At 36.7% G+C, this 14379-nt stretch overlaps 1 protein-coding gene across 2 annotated transcripts in view; it reads left to right on the top strand.

Moving 5' to 3' along the window:
* Positions 1–14379, top strand: part of PTPRO (protein tyrosine phosphatase receptor type O) — a 159585-nt gene that overhangs the window by 91705 nt on the left and 53501 nt on the right. For both annotated transcript variants that reach the window (XM_082751525.1, XM_082751526.1), the window contains 4 exons: positions 7133–7291; positions 9273–9425; positions 11004–11450; positions 12418–12579. In XM_082751525.1, coding sequence (XP_082607651.1) covers positions 7133–7291; positions 9273–9425; positions 11004–11450; positions 12418–12579 — 921 coding nt within the window. The remainder of the gene's footprint in view (positions 1–7132; positions 7292–9272; positions 9426–11003; positions 11451–12417; positions 12580–14379) is intronic.

The following is a 14379-nucleotide window of genomic DNA, read 5'->3' as shown; positions in this document are numbered from 1 at the left end:
TGACTCAAGGGGTTTCCATGAGGTGTTCCCAAACAAGTGTGAGGCCGCAGGCTCCAAGGAGCCTAGCCCACGTCACTCTCACTTCTCCACGGCTCAACAGTGTCCTTTCTGATGGAAAGGACACCCCTTTTCACTACCTGTCTTAAGGGGGTGCTCTGGCAGCTTCCCAGAGTTCCCACTGTGGCTTCTGCTGCTCACCCAGACCTTAGAAGACCAGCAACTTTGGCAGTTGTCCAGTGCTGCTTGGGGAACTGATGTGACAAAAAAGGAACAGTTTGTCTCAGCAGAAAGACAATCAGGTTCATGGGGGGGAGGAGGGAAGAAGGCATTTCTGTATATGCAGCATTGAAGGATGCTGTACTAAGCATAGGTACGATGTAATTTGTGAGCTTCCCAGCATATTCCCAATATCCTTCCTAATATTTTCTGTTAGGCTGACTAACGAGTGCTAGCTCTCCTGTTGCATCTTTGGCTACTAATGTAGCTTATTTTTTCAAATATAAGGGTAAAGGAATGAAAATAAATTTGGAATTAGAAGTTCATGGCATTTCAATACGGTGTGTTTGAGAAAACATCTTTAAACTCTTTTTATGACCCCTGGCTTCTCTACAAAACTTCATTAGACCATAGTTGTTCCCCCCCACACACACCTTTTTTTTCTTTTTATTTGTATTGTAAAGTGACTGTTTCACTTCTTTTTTTTTTTTTTTTTTTTTTTTTTTTTTTTTTCCTGACAATAAATTAACTTGAAATTTTGGCAGATAATACTGATAATAGATTCATATTTTTCTTTATGCTATATACTATTTCTGCCTGCTTAACATCCTTAGTTTATTTTAAAAATGTAAAGACATAACTATCCAATTTATCTATATCTTACACATAAAAGAATGTCACATTGTGACTAGCATCCAGGACAAAATTAATTCCTGTTCTAATTTCATTGGTATCAGGAGAGCTTTTCTAGTTGTAGGTTGGCCCCATTCATTAGCCTGTCAGAAGTTAAATCAAATAGGATAGCCGGTGATGCCAATGTGGTAATTCCCGAAGCTATACTTAAATATTTCACAATAGTTTTCTGGGATCTCCAGACATCTGCAAAGGATTCAGTGCAGGGAGATGGAGTCTTTCAGCTTGGCCATATGCTGGAATCCTGAGCATCACGCACAGCAGTGTATAACCAAATTGTGCATGTTATAAATTCTGAGTCAATTTAGCTGAGGGTAAGGTCCTTCAAGCAGATTGTTTATCTATAAATTCAGTAAGAGTCACGAAAGAACTCTGTTCACTAATAGTATATTGTGATGACCTTTCTTTTTTCCTATTCACATCCTTTAGTGATGTGCTGCTTCTTTTTCATGTTGGCAAGAAAAAGGTATGTCTCTTTGCAAGCTGAAACTTCATCTCTCTTCTGTCAAGAAAAATTTTTGTTTTAAGAAGTTATTCCTCAAAAGAAAGATGATGTCAAAGCTAACAAAATATATATTTTACATATGGGTGTATATGTAATTATATATGTGAATTTGTAAATATTATATACACATGTACTTATAATTACATACAAAATAAAAACATCTACAAATTATATGAATAGATATATGTATGTGTGTATGCTAACATCTGAGCTATCTGTTGTTATCTTCAGCCTTCTCTACAAGACTGAAGAATTTATTTTCTGCATGTCTCTGACTGCAATAATTTCAGGGTTTTCTCAAGTTAATCAAAACCACACAACCTGTAGAGTTTTCTGTATTCTGGATTGTTGTAACACTGAGTGTGACCTACTTGTTGCAATATTTTTTTCTCAAAGCCTAAGGGTGTTGTCAGCTTGAGTACAGCCCACATCCTCACATTGCTCCTGAGCTGGAACTTCTAGAAGCGTGAGATGATCAGGGCACATTCAAGTCCTAGGCAGGAAACATGTAAAATAAAGTTTGAGTACAAAATAGCACTTCTTCTTCTGATTCTGTAACAAAGTGGTGTTCAGAGATTTGGGCTCGGTACTTCACTTGAAGGAGGAAACATTAAACTGATGCCTTGACCACTTTACTATTAAAGATCCCTGAGATAGATTTCAAAATAATAGGTGTATTAATCTTGCCATCTAGGCCAGATTCCTGTGTGTGCAATTGTGTTGTGCATATCTATATGACCTTCCTTCCAGTTTTCAGTCTAGACAAGATTAGAAGTAGCTCTGGTATCTAACAGAGTTATTTTCAGTCTGCCTTCTTATGCTCTTAGAGTTTGGGCTTGTCAACAGGATTGAAGTAACTCCAGAATTTATAGCATTAATTTAGTGTTTTGAAACACTTGAAAGAAAGTTAAAAGACATAAAATTTATTGCTAATATGCTTTAAAGTAGTTTATGAGAAAAATAAGGAGTATGGATCCAAAATCAGTGCTTAAAATTTTCACTCATCCTACATTTTCCCAGCTTGAAGTCTTGTTTTATTCTTTCCAGGGTGACTCACACCAATATATTTGTTTGTTTATTTGTTTTAGAAAAAAAAAAAAAAAAAAAAGTTCACTGTAAATTTTTCTTTTTGTTTGGGAAAAAATCTTTGCACATTTAAAGGACTGGAGACATTCTCATGGTACATTGTAAAGTTATTGTGTGCTGTAGAAAAAAAAAAAATCTCTGCTGGGAATTGGAAAAATTGGGATCTGGGACAGTAAGTAAGAAGAGTTCTGTCTGACTTTTATTTTAGCTTGTGATTACGAGTTTTCAGTGGTAAATATCTCATTCTCTCAAAAGCCTACAATTCCTTACATAGATCACTGTAAAATATATTCCCTTTAGGGAAAATTCTGCCTCACTCTTCTACCAAAAAATATTCTCCTCAAGAGACCAACAAGGCCTGCTGCTGGGGGCTATGATCTCTTCCGCTCTTAGAAAGTAATTGGTATTAGACCTAGTTCAGTTGTCATTATGCCAGATGCTGCAGGAAGTGATTCAGCAGGTCAAATCAATGCCTTCAGCTCGTTAATGGATCAGGGCTGCTGAAGTAAGAGCTTCAGAGTGTTTTTTTTTTCCTGATAAAATTTAGTACTGAAGCCCTTCATGTTTATCTTTCTTAAAGGATGATGTGGAACTTCTTTAAAAAGGCTGTTTTTTCATGGGAGCCTTAATTTTGAATTATAACTTCAAAGAATATCTATATCTCTTAGTGCTCTGGTCTCCCCAGCAAACAAATCATGCTATCCCCTTTCTAAGGCTTTCTAAGGCTAAGATTCTGATCAGAATCAAAGGAAGGAAAAAGAAAAAAAAAAAAAAAAAAAAAAAGCAACCAGATGAATATTTTTTCCTGCAATAATTTCTCTTAGAAGGCTGATTTAAAGTATTGTCCTAAATCTGTTCAAGATTAACTGATATACTTTTGTTCTTGTGCCAACATTTTTGTTTGTTTGTGCAGTCTTTTTATTTGTCAATTTATGTGGGCATCTAGAAACTGCAGTATACATCAGCATTGCTCAGATACTGCCTGCACTCACGTTCCCCTTTCATAAGCAGTTGCACACAGTATTCTCTATTACGTATCATAAACTTGAACATTATGTTCCTAAGGTATTAAACAGAAGCTATTAAATCTCAAAAATAGTTGCTTTTTAGCAAGAGATAAAACGATCCCTAAGGTTTATAGCATAATGAAAACATGGCTATGACTTATTCCCAGTAGCAATGCAGATAAGAAAATAGTGTCATACTGGGGAGGAAGTTACATAGTTCACAACTTCTTCATGTGAATATAAAGGGGATTAGCCATAGGAGTTACATCACTCCATTAATGGGGCTTTTTATTTAGGTAAATTGTGATATGAAGGTAAATCATGATTAATCTGTTTCTGAGTGTGAGATGCAAGAATGTTGATCTGAGTCCCATTTCAACCATCCATTTGTAATACTACATCTAACCTACCAAGGTAATCAATCATTAATTCAATCTGTGGAGTGGCCAGATCTATGAATATTAAAAATAAATTGATTTGGACTGGAATACGGCACTTATTTTCAATGTTCTTTTTTTTTTTCCCCATGAATTGCAAAAGCCGCCTAAAACATTAATGTGTCTGGTGCACATTTAATGCGTTTATGGAGGATTTAGCCTCCAGAATTTTCAGGGCATTTGAGGAAGCGGTTAGCCGCATTTATTATGCTATCTTGATGTTTGCATAATGCAAGGTATGTGCTAAATGCAAAATGCTGTAAAGTCCAGTAGAAATGCAGAAGTTAAATTTTCCACAACATAATTGGAAAGCAGTTGCTACAGGACCAGCAGAGTCTGAGACATTAAGGAGGAAAAAAAAAAAAAAAAAAAAAAGTGAAATTTTGGTCTTGATCCTGAAAACTTGTCTATGTGATTTTAATATAACCCAGAAGTCTGAAAATAAAGTCATTGTACATAAAAAGTGCCTTAAGCACGCTAGTAGAGGAATACTGAAGTCCTCTAATTCCCTTCTGTAGTACGTCTTGAAACATCAATCTCATGCCACATGTTTAGGAAGTTCTGTTTTCTTATGTATTACATTACACCTTATTATTCTTATTTCTTAAGAATCATTGAAATCTGTGAAAAGCTGGGTCCTAAATGCTACAAATTGAATAATGAAAAAGACCAAACTGTTTATGCTCTGAATTATAAATATAAATGTTGAAGAGTGACATTTTGCATATTCTTTAAGCTTTTATAACCCTAGGAGCAGTCAGTAAGTGAAAAACAGAATATGATTTTTATCTGCTGAGTGTCCTTTTAATTTCACAGTGTGCAAATAGCTTTTGATGTGAATATTTGGTGCCGAAGGAAGTAAGATAATGGAAGAACCTTTAAATTGCATTATATCACTCAAACTACTCTGCTAACATCAGCCATGAGCAAGGAGAGGCTAGTAAGCAGAACATAACAAGAAAGAGACTCTGTGGTGATTACCACTTAATTCAATTATTGGTTAATTAAATCAAAACATAAGGAGGAGAAATCATTTGGATTAAAAATGAATATAGCTTCCATCCTTTATTTGATTTGTTGTAGGAAGGAATAAATGGGCTAATTTGATCACTGACATATGAAAGTTTCAATAATTCTTTAAGAAATAAGGAGACCCAGATCTGAATGAGACAGCAGAAGCAAGCCTAGGGCACACCCGCTAACATGAAAGATTACTATGTAAGAGTTGTGCTATTTAGAGATTGTTATTGACATTTTAACTACTGTCATGTGCTGTGTGAGCTGTGATATGAAGCGTCTGGTCATGTGGATTGTCAGATCAACTGTTTATTTCAGAATAAGTAATGGGAAAAGACTCAGCAGAAATAAAAGGGCAGGCTTTGTTTCCTGTGATCTGCTTTACTCCCATTTATTTATAGGCTATCACAAACTGTCAGCAAAATTTTCACAGATTCTGTCATTGCAGTGCCTGTTGGTATCCATGAGCTTTGGAGTTTCTATTTGTCAGTGGTTAACATACAAATATGCTGATATTTGTCTGAAACTAACAAAAATTATTTGCCTTGAGAAATAAACCAAAAGCTTCACAACATCATATTCCCATGCTCTGACAAAGTTGAAAATGACAACATAACTTCTTGTTAAGACCTGGGAAGAGATTTTTTTTTGTATCTATTGCTTTTGTTTTTAATTGCTTTTTTCTTCCCTTCTCATTAAAAATGGAAATGTAATGGCTTGGTGAAAATACTGTGCTAGTAAATGAGATTTAATTTTTGCTTGCACTACAGGCTTGCTTTTCCACCTATGATTAACCTATTCGACCTTCTGTGGGATAATTCCACTTTTGAAGCTGATACTTCTGTCCTTTTCATCTACCTTTTCTCTTGTCTGTCATGACCATGTGCTCTTTGGGGAAATTTGTTTTATTAGTTTTTCTCCAGGGTCTACTGCAATAGAACTTCGTACTCAAATGTGTCCCAAAAGTGTGTAGTAAGACCATGCTAATGAACAGTTTGAATTTTTTCAATCTGCTCTCTACAGTGTGCAAGAAATAAATCAACACGATAATACTGAAAAAGATCTGAGCATAATTACTGACAGTTGTGCATAAATTACCTCTATTGAAATATGTTAATATGACAAATTCTGACTAAAACTATAACCCTGTTTTGAATTTCTGCTTGGTCCTCTTAACCAATATATAGTTGCTATCATTTCTTCCTTGTTGATGAGAGCGTCAAGCAGAAGGTTATTTATTCATTAATTTATTGTGGGTAAAGGAGGCTGAATAAAACTGTGACTCTACTGTTGTTGGTAACAATAAATATTTTTAGTGACTCTCACCTGCAATGAATTGACACAGCCTTCTTTTAGCTGATGAAGCTACACTGATCTATATGCTATATCAAAGGACACAGGCTACATTCCATAGCCCACATAGGTCAGATTTTAAAGCACTAGATTGGCAGTTCTGTACTTATCCCCTTCTGTGTGCAGGCTTTCCCCATACCTGTGAGTAAACCACTTTAATCCTCTGTACTTCAGCTAAAGAATCCTCTGTACTTCAGCTAAAGAACAGTAATGGCACCACTATATTTTTGTAGAAGTTTGGTGTGCATAAGTACATTGGAGATAGTGAGCCTCTCAGATATGGTAGAAATGCATAATTACCCATGAAATAAATAAATTAATATGTATAAAAATAGAAAATCTTCATTCAAATGTTTTCCTCTGGTCAGTGTACTGATGAACTTCTCAGCTAATTTTAAAAGTTCAGATTTATGCCAACATTATGAGCAATGTTTCAAGTGTTCTGTTTTTTTTGTCAGGGCACTTTTTCTTGATTGGCAAGCATTAAAGATGAAAGTCTTGCTGGGGTGATGACTGTGACTGCTTAAGTAATAACTGTGATTTCAACCTTGTTTCTTGTGCCTACTCCTCTGCAAATTTTTCTGGTAAAGTATAAGTATCAAGTGAACATTTTGTGGGAGAACATACAAACCTAGGCTTTGACGGTGTCTCAAGTGGCTTTGCCCCAGACCTCTCTGAAGCCCCAGATATCATCTGCAAAATTTAAGAGCCCCTGTGCTGTACCTAGAAAAACTCTTTCTTGGACGTATATGTGTGAAGAACTCATATTTGCCTATTAATCTTCTTTTTTTTTTTTCTTTTATTTGTATATCCTTTAGAACCCCTTCCTGTGAGCAGTGTTTCTATCTATGATTACAAACCATCTCCAGAAACAGGAGTGTTGTTTGAAATTCAGTACCCAGAGAAGTACAATGTTTTTACCAGAGTAAATATAAGCTATTGGGAAGGAAAAGACTACCGAACAATGCTGTACAAAGGTAGGAAGAAACTATTCCACTAAAACTTAATATTAACTCTACTGGAAACATTGAAACAGTAGTTTTGGCATGTACTGGTTGCGATTTATATTTCTGTTAAGGTGTATATAATAACTTTTATATAATGAACTAAGAAATCAGTATTCAAATGGAGTTATGGAGTTGGTGGCTCAGTTTGGATTTAAAACTCTTTCCCATCTCAGTCTTAGTGATGTTTCTTTTCTTTCGGATTTTCAAAGAAGATGAAGATTGGGTCATTTTTTTTTCTTCTTCTTCTTTTTTTTTAATTTTTTTGTTTTCTTTTAAATAAGCACATACTAAAACTTTCCACTTTTTTGTGCCCCCCTCAGAAAAAAAAAAAAAAATGGGGGGGGGGGGCAGGAAGGAGGTGTAAAAAACTCAGTAGAAAGGGCAGAGATATGCTTTGGCTTCCTAGATGTAGTTGTTGAAATCCCTGGATTGCATTCTGTCTCAGTTGAAAGCATCAATAACATTCCCATTTTCTTCCTTCCGGCCAAGATTTCTCTTTGGTGAATAGCTGACAGTGCTCAAGGATGCATCAGATCTGGGGAAGCCATTCAGTATGTCTGATTCCTGGCAAAGTGTTTGAACTTGGTACCTCTGTATCTCTGTAAAGTCATGCAGTGCTAGTAACACTATGCTGTATATTACTGTATAGTACTGTATCGTTTTGTGTTGTCCCTGAGCTAATAATCCCCTGCTGGATTTTATCAATTTTATCCTTCTTAAAACAATCTAACCCTATGGCAGCCAATCTAACAATCTAGACAGTCAATCTAAACAATTTAAATAATCAATCTAACCATCTAAACAGTCTAACAATGGCAAATTCTGCTTCCTTTTTTATTTGTTTAAATCTGAACTCCCTTTGTCCTCCAGTATAGCTAAAGCATAGCATTTATCTGAAAGATGTAAATGGGATTGTCCTATGGAAAGTATCCTAAGAGGTGAGAAAGGCATTACATATCCTGCAGGACCTCAAACCCAGCTGGTTAAGTATTGCATGGTGGCAGTAAAATTTGTTTGAGCAATCTAGTAGGTGCTGAATTGAACTTTAGGTATGTAAGAATCCTGATGTAGAAGCCTGGTCACTGTAAGCCCTATGTGGAGTCAGCAGAGGGAGATACACATCTCCAGAAGGAGGCTGGAAAACTTTGGCATCTCTTTGTTATTGCTTCAGTACGGAGGTGGGGGACTAGAATCACATTTGCCTGACTGTGAAATGCCAAGATTTAAGAATGGTGATTCTGGATCATAGCACTAAATACAGGTGACCTTCTTCCAGAGAGCGAAGGTGATACTAGCAGTAATTTTTGTCTTTCCCAGCTAGTACACAGTTTCTGGGGCTGTAATGCTACTGCTGCAGCTGCTGAGAGATTAAAAAAAGTCAACCTGAGTTAAGTGATTCACTAATCAACTAGCATACTTCTTCCCCTTGCTAAATAGGCATAAGCAACTTCTCTTCAGCTCATGCATGTGCTGATGTTGGACGTGAGTTCAGCGCTCAGGACTGAGGCTTGTGCCCAGCTGCATTGTGGGCTGCCCTTTGAGCATCACCCCTGAACATTGTAACTCAGTCAGCAAAAGACCAAAGAGGTTTTTGCGTGCAACAGTTAAAGGTCTGCAGAAACCATCAGATGCTCTTTGAGATGTTCAGTGTCACATGGAGCAGGTTGCCAGATTCTGTTCGCTTTCCTGTGAAATATATAGTTCATGCTTCTCTTGCTGGGCTTTTTTTGTAGCAAAGTGGCTTTGGCAGCCAAGGAAAATGTTGGCAAACTGAATTATTAGAATTTCATGTCTTTGACCAGGTTGAGCAACATTTAAACATCTGAAACACTGCCAGTTCAGCATGTGTAGCTGCATTATTAGAAAGTGAACATTTGATGCTTTTTTCTCTTTTTTCTTTCTTTCTTTTTTTTTTTTTTTTAAATAACTTTTATTTTTAAACCTTCTGCAGATTTCTTTAAAGGTAAAACAGTTTTCAATCACTGGCTGCCAGGAATATGCTACAGTAACATCACATTTCAGTTGGTATCTGAAGCGACCTTCAACAAAAGCACGCTAGTGGAATACAGTGGAGTCAGGCATGAGCCTAAGCAGCACAGAACAGGTGAAGAAAATTGTTGTGTACCATTTGCTCCAAGTCTGTGTGTCTGCTTATCTTTCTGCCATGGGAGGAGATGGATTGCAGTGAGGGGGGGCTAGTTGGGAACAATCATGGGATCTAATATTGGACAGGAGCATGGGAGGAGGATGCTGTGGCTGGTATTGGGGAGGCAGGGTTATGTGTGCAATACAGTACAAAGGGAAATATGTTCAGAATTAATTTTTAAACCACAAGAATGCCACGCTGAGCATACTATTGATCTAGCTATTTTGGTCTGTCTCCTCTTGCAGTGAATCATAGCTGTACTGCTGGAGAAGGGCTTCCTCATTGTGCAGTCTTCTGTCATGGAGAAGAATGTCACAGTCACCCCACTTGGCAGCCAGTTTATGCCCTGAAGCATGAACTTTTAATTTCTAAGACAGCAATGTTGCAAAAGCTGAAAATTGCATTTGTTCAGTATCCAGAACTAATTTAATTTGGTCCTGGGACCTTGTCCCAAACTTTCCAGCTAATCTGTTGGAGCATAGACATTTTCCAGGGTTCAAAGTGAAATGAACCAGTGGTAAAATTAAAAGGCCAAATCTTCAGGTGAATACACTGATGTTGGTCCATAGCTTTGTACAGAGCAAAGCCAACTGATTCCAGTTGAGTTATGTCTCAAGAATCCTAAAGGTAGTTATTGAGATACTGAACCTTAAGAATGCAACCAATAGGATTATATTTTCTTCTTTCCTGCTGCCTTCCTATCCCTCATTCTGTACATGAAATGCAATCAGACTGTTGTGTCAGTTTTTGCATCAGTGGCTGTGGCTGGGACAGGAGGAGATGAACAAATCAGTATGTTTTAAGGTGCCAGCTTAAAAAGTATCATACAAAATCTTTGCATGGGTTTCTCACGTTTATCACAAATTAAGGGAATATAGGCAAGCAATTACAGTGAGTAAGACACAGTACTCTGTGTGATCATTTCTACAGTGCCTGCTGGCATAAGTAGAAATAACTTTGCATGCTATAACCTTGTTTTCTGGAGACCAAAATTTGAGATCAAGCTTTCACAAATATTAAAATTTAAACTGATCTTTAATACTTGTGAAAAGGTGGCTGCTAAATGCATATGAAAAGCCCTATGGCAACATGAAGGTCATACTTTTGAAATACAAGCTATGCCATATGCTAGTTGTGCAGGTGCTTTTCAATTCATTTCTGCAGAGGTATTTTCCCATGATCAGAAGACTGCAGAAGACATAATACATGAAAATCCGCACTTTCAAATTCACACTTAAGTAGTATTGCTGCAGTAGTAGCACTGAAGTCTGATTTACTGTGACTTCATGTGTATTCTACATCCTGTTATAAAAAGTACTGATTTTTTCTATGAATTTACACTAAGCATGATTCCACCAGAGTCCTTTCTGGTATAAATTTTTGTAAGAGAAGGAAGAATCTTAATAAGAATAGGTAATTTCAAAATATTCCTAGATACAATGGTTTTCTGCAAACAATATTTCCCTAGGGAATTAACATATCATTAAGATACACAGAACATACCTATTAAAAGATTAACCCTTGCTTCTCTTTTAGTTCCTTACCCACCTCGAAACATTTCTGTTCAGATTGTGCCAATCAACAGAAACAACTGGGAAGAGCACAGTGGGAATTTTCCTGAAGAACCATTCATGGGACCACAAAAAATCATAGGCAAAGAAAAGCTTAGCCGTTTTTCTGGCGAGCCACCTGTAATTCCAGCAGTGAACACATCTGCAGCCTGGCCAGATTACCGCTCTAACAGCACTGAGTATGAAGCCACATCGCAGCCATATTGGTGGCCTAACGAAGCTGAATCATCAGAGGGTGAAGAAGAGTTTGTCAATGCAGTTCCCAGTGATTATGAAGCCAATGAAGTCAACACATCTGGAAAACTCACACCAGAGCCTGCCCCTTTCCTTCCTGTACAAATGGTGCTGACTTGGTTACCACCAAAGCCGCCAACTGCCTTTGATGGTTTCCATATCAATATTGAAAGGGAAGGTAAATCATAGCCTTATACCCTTCTCATAACCCATTTCTATAATTCCATTGGAGGGTTTGTCTCTTCTACAAATTATTAATTACCTGGTACTGTGCCTCAGAGAACTTTATTAGATCTCTTTTTTTTCTCAAGAAGTTTCTTGTATTGAATAGTGTGTATTTCTGACTGGGATTCAAAAAGTAAGGGAGGAGGAGTAAATCATGGTTTGCAATTCTTCTTTGTGAAACAAGATTTACACTGGTGTGCATGTTGTTGCATTGTTTACACTGCAATTATCGTAAATCCATTCTGTTATTAGGGAAAAGAGAAACAAGCTGATAGAAATTTGAGATGAAGAAGGTACATTATATCATGTATCTTTGTCAACTACTGAGAAAGGTTCTCAGGGGGACTTTGAATGGAGAAGAATAGAGAAAATTCATTCTACAGTCAGATTAACAGTTGTCTCAGAGGACAGCAACTGAACATATTCCTTAGACCACAAAAAAGCTGTGGTGGAGAATGGAGAGACTTTTCAAGTGGTGGAGCTACAATAGAATAGCTGTGTAACTTAAAGATTTCCTGTTTTTATAATCTGTTTTCTCCAAATGAATTTTATTTCCTGACAAGCAGTTTTCTTAAGATTCCCCACACTTAGGGCTAATACTTTTTTTTCTGGCAGAATAAGAAGGCAATAGACAGAAATCTGTAAGCTCCTTTTCACTTGCACAGTCATGGCAACCCTATTTTATCATCCCTACTATTGAATGAAATTTTGGTCTGGTCTTATCATTCCTGTACACTTAAACTGCAACCTTGGTCATTAATTACTATTGTGCTGATGGCAAGAAATAAAAATACCTAAATAAATCCAGTCCTTTTAGATACCTTTTGATCCCACAGCAGAAACTGATATAAATCATTTTCTCAGTAGCTGGAACCTCTCAAATTTCAGTTAATCCATGCTATTTTCCCCCCTTGATTTAGAGAACTCCACAGAATTTCTGACAGTAAGTGAGGACACTCACAAATTTGTTGCTGAACTGAAAGAACCCGGAAAATATAAGTTGTCTGTAACAACGTTTAGCTCCTCTGGCTCTTGTGAAGTTCGGGGAAGTCAATCACCAAAAACACTCAGCTTTTACATCAGTAAGTATCTCAATTAATCTTTATCTCCCAGACCAACATAATATTAATGCACAGGGAGTTTGACCACTAACACACTGTAGCAGCTGTGGCATCTGCCTCAGTATCAGAAAAATCCAGTCTCTTCCAAAACAGAGTCTCCTTTTACATCTTCTAAAGAGAGGATTTATTTCGCAGAATTAAATCAGTGGTTGTAGAGATTCTTGAAAATATTTAACTACCTTACTCCTGGAGTCTGTGAGTACTGTGTTACAGACGAAGGGCTTCTCAGGTCGAGAGTGTGGGAATTGCACAATTAAACACTGAACTCTGAAATTAAATGGTCTCTGAGAGCACACAGGGCAAATTAAGGTAGATGAAATAGTTCAGCCTGCTAAATTCAGAGGAAAAGTAGTAATTTATTATTTCCCTATAGGATTCTAGGTTTTCTCAACTGAAGATTTAGTAAAAGACACAATCACAATACAGTACTGAGTAAACTAAGATCAATATTGATGATTAGATCAACATGTGAGACAGGTGTAGGTGAATTCAGACTATTGTCCTTCTGAAGGCTGTGGTCATCTTTGCAGAAACAAGGGAATGAGTAGCCTGAACAAGTATACCAGTCAACACATATATACAGTGTCTTGCAGTACAAGGGGGAGTAAATATAGCCTACAGAGTGCCCATAAAATGAAAACAGCTTGCAGCACTACACAGTTTTGCATGCAAGAGGGTAGTGTCTCCCCTACATCATGAATGCTGCAGCAGGACATGGTAGCTGAGGCTTGCAGAAATACTCATATCAAAAGGAAATATACTTAACACATTTTTTTTAAATTAATACTTAAGTAGCTCATAATATTTACAAATACTATTTAAGCTTAAATTCATCATAATGGTTAACTGCGTGCAACTGAATTCCTCTATTGCTTCTATATTTTTAACAGCTTTACAGTTGAAAGAAACTGTGCTTGGAAGACAAAGAATGTAAGCAGCTCATGAGAGAAAGGGTCTCTGGTGCTGTAATTTCACTGTCTTCTGATTTTCTGTAGGAGTAGTTAGTAGGCATCTTCATTATATGAAAACATTAAAGTACATGTATATATAAATGTATACAAATAAATCCAAGTATACATAAATAATGTAGCATTTCTATTAACACCAAATATTATTCCATCTTAAAAAGTGTGTTTTATTTCTATTAAGCAACATTCAATGTGTCCTCCATGAAGTTTATCAACTAGGGACGGCAACCTCTCAGAAAATGAGAAAAAGTTAATCAAAAAGTATAGCTATATGAATTGCTAGATTAAGGACGAACTTGAATTTCATTGGTTATAAAGTATTAAGTTGTTAACAGGAATGTACTGGCTATTTTTGTGTTACATGTAATACACAAGGATGTTCGTTTTTCACACTATATATTTATTTATTTTGATGAAGTACGTCTGTTAGGTTTGTGGGCTTTTAGACACACATGAAGATTCTTGACAGTTAACCTATTTATTCTGACTAACTCAAGAACCTTAGTCTCTTAGGTAGATTTCATATGGATTACTGACAGTATGTCGAATCTGAGATGTGCACAAGTACTCTTAAGGTGAAACTGTTTTCCGTTCCTCTTTATTAGCCTTGTATGGTGACTACATCTTTGGGCCCTGGTGAGGATGGAGCCCTGACATAAGGGAGCTTAGTTCCCTTATTGGCAATGTTGAAACAATTTCTGAATAGAAACAGCTACACACATATCCACAGAGACTAATCTAATGATCAAATTCTTCTTTTTGCCAGAGTTGGTGTGCGTCTGCTCTCATGAAT

The sequence above is a fragment of the Aythya marila genome (assembly GCF_965140915.1).
Source record: "Aythya marila genome assembly, chromosome: 1".
Lineage (NCBI taxonomy): Eukaryota > Metazoa > Chordata > Aves > Anseriformes > Anatidae > Aythya > Aythya marila.
The sequence above is the reverse complement of the archived record's forward strand: the minus strand, read 5'-3'. Positions and strand labels throughout refer to the sequence as shown.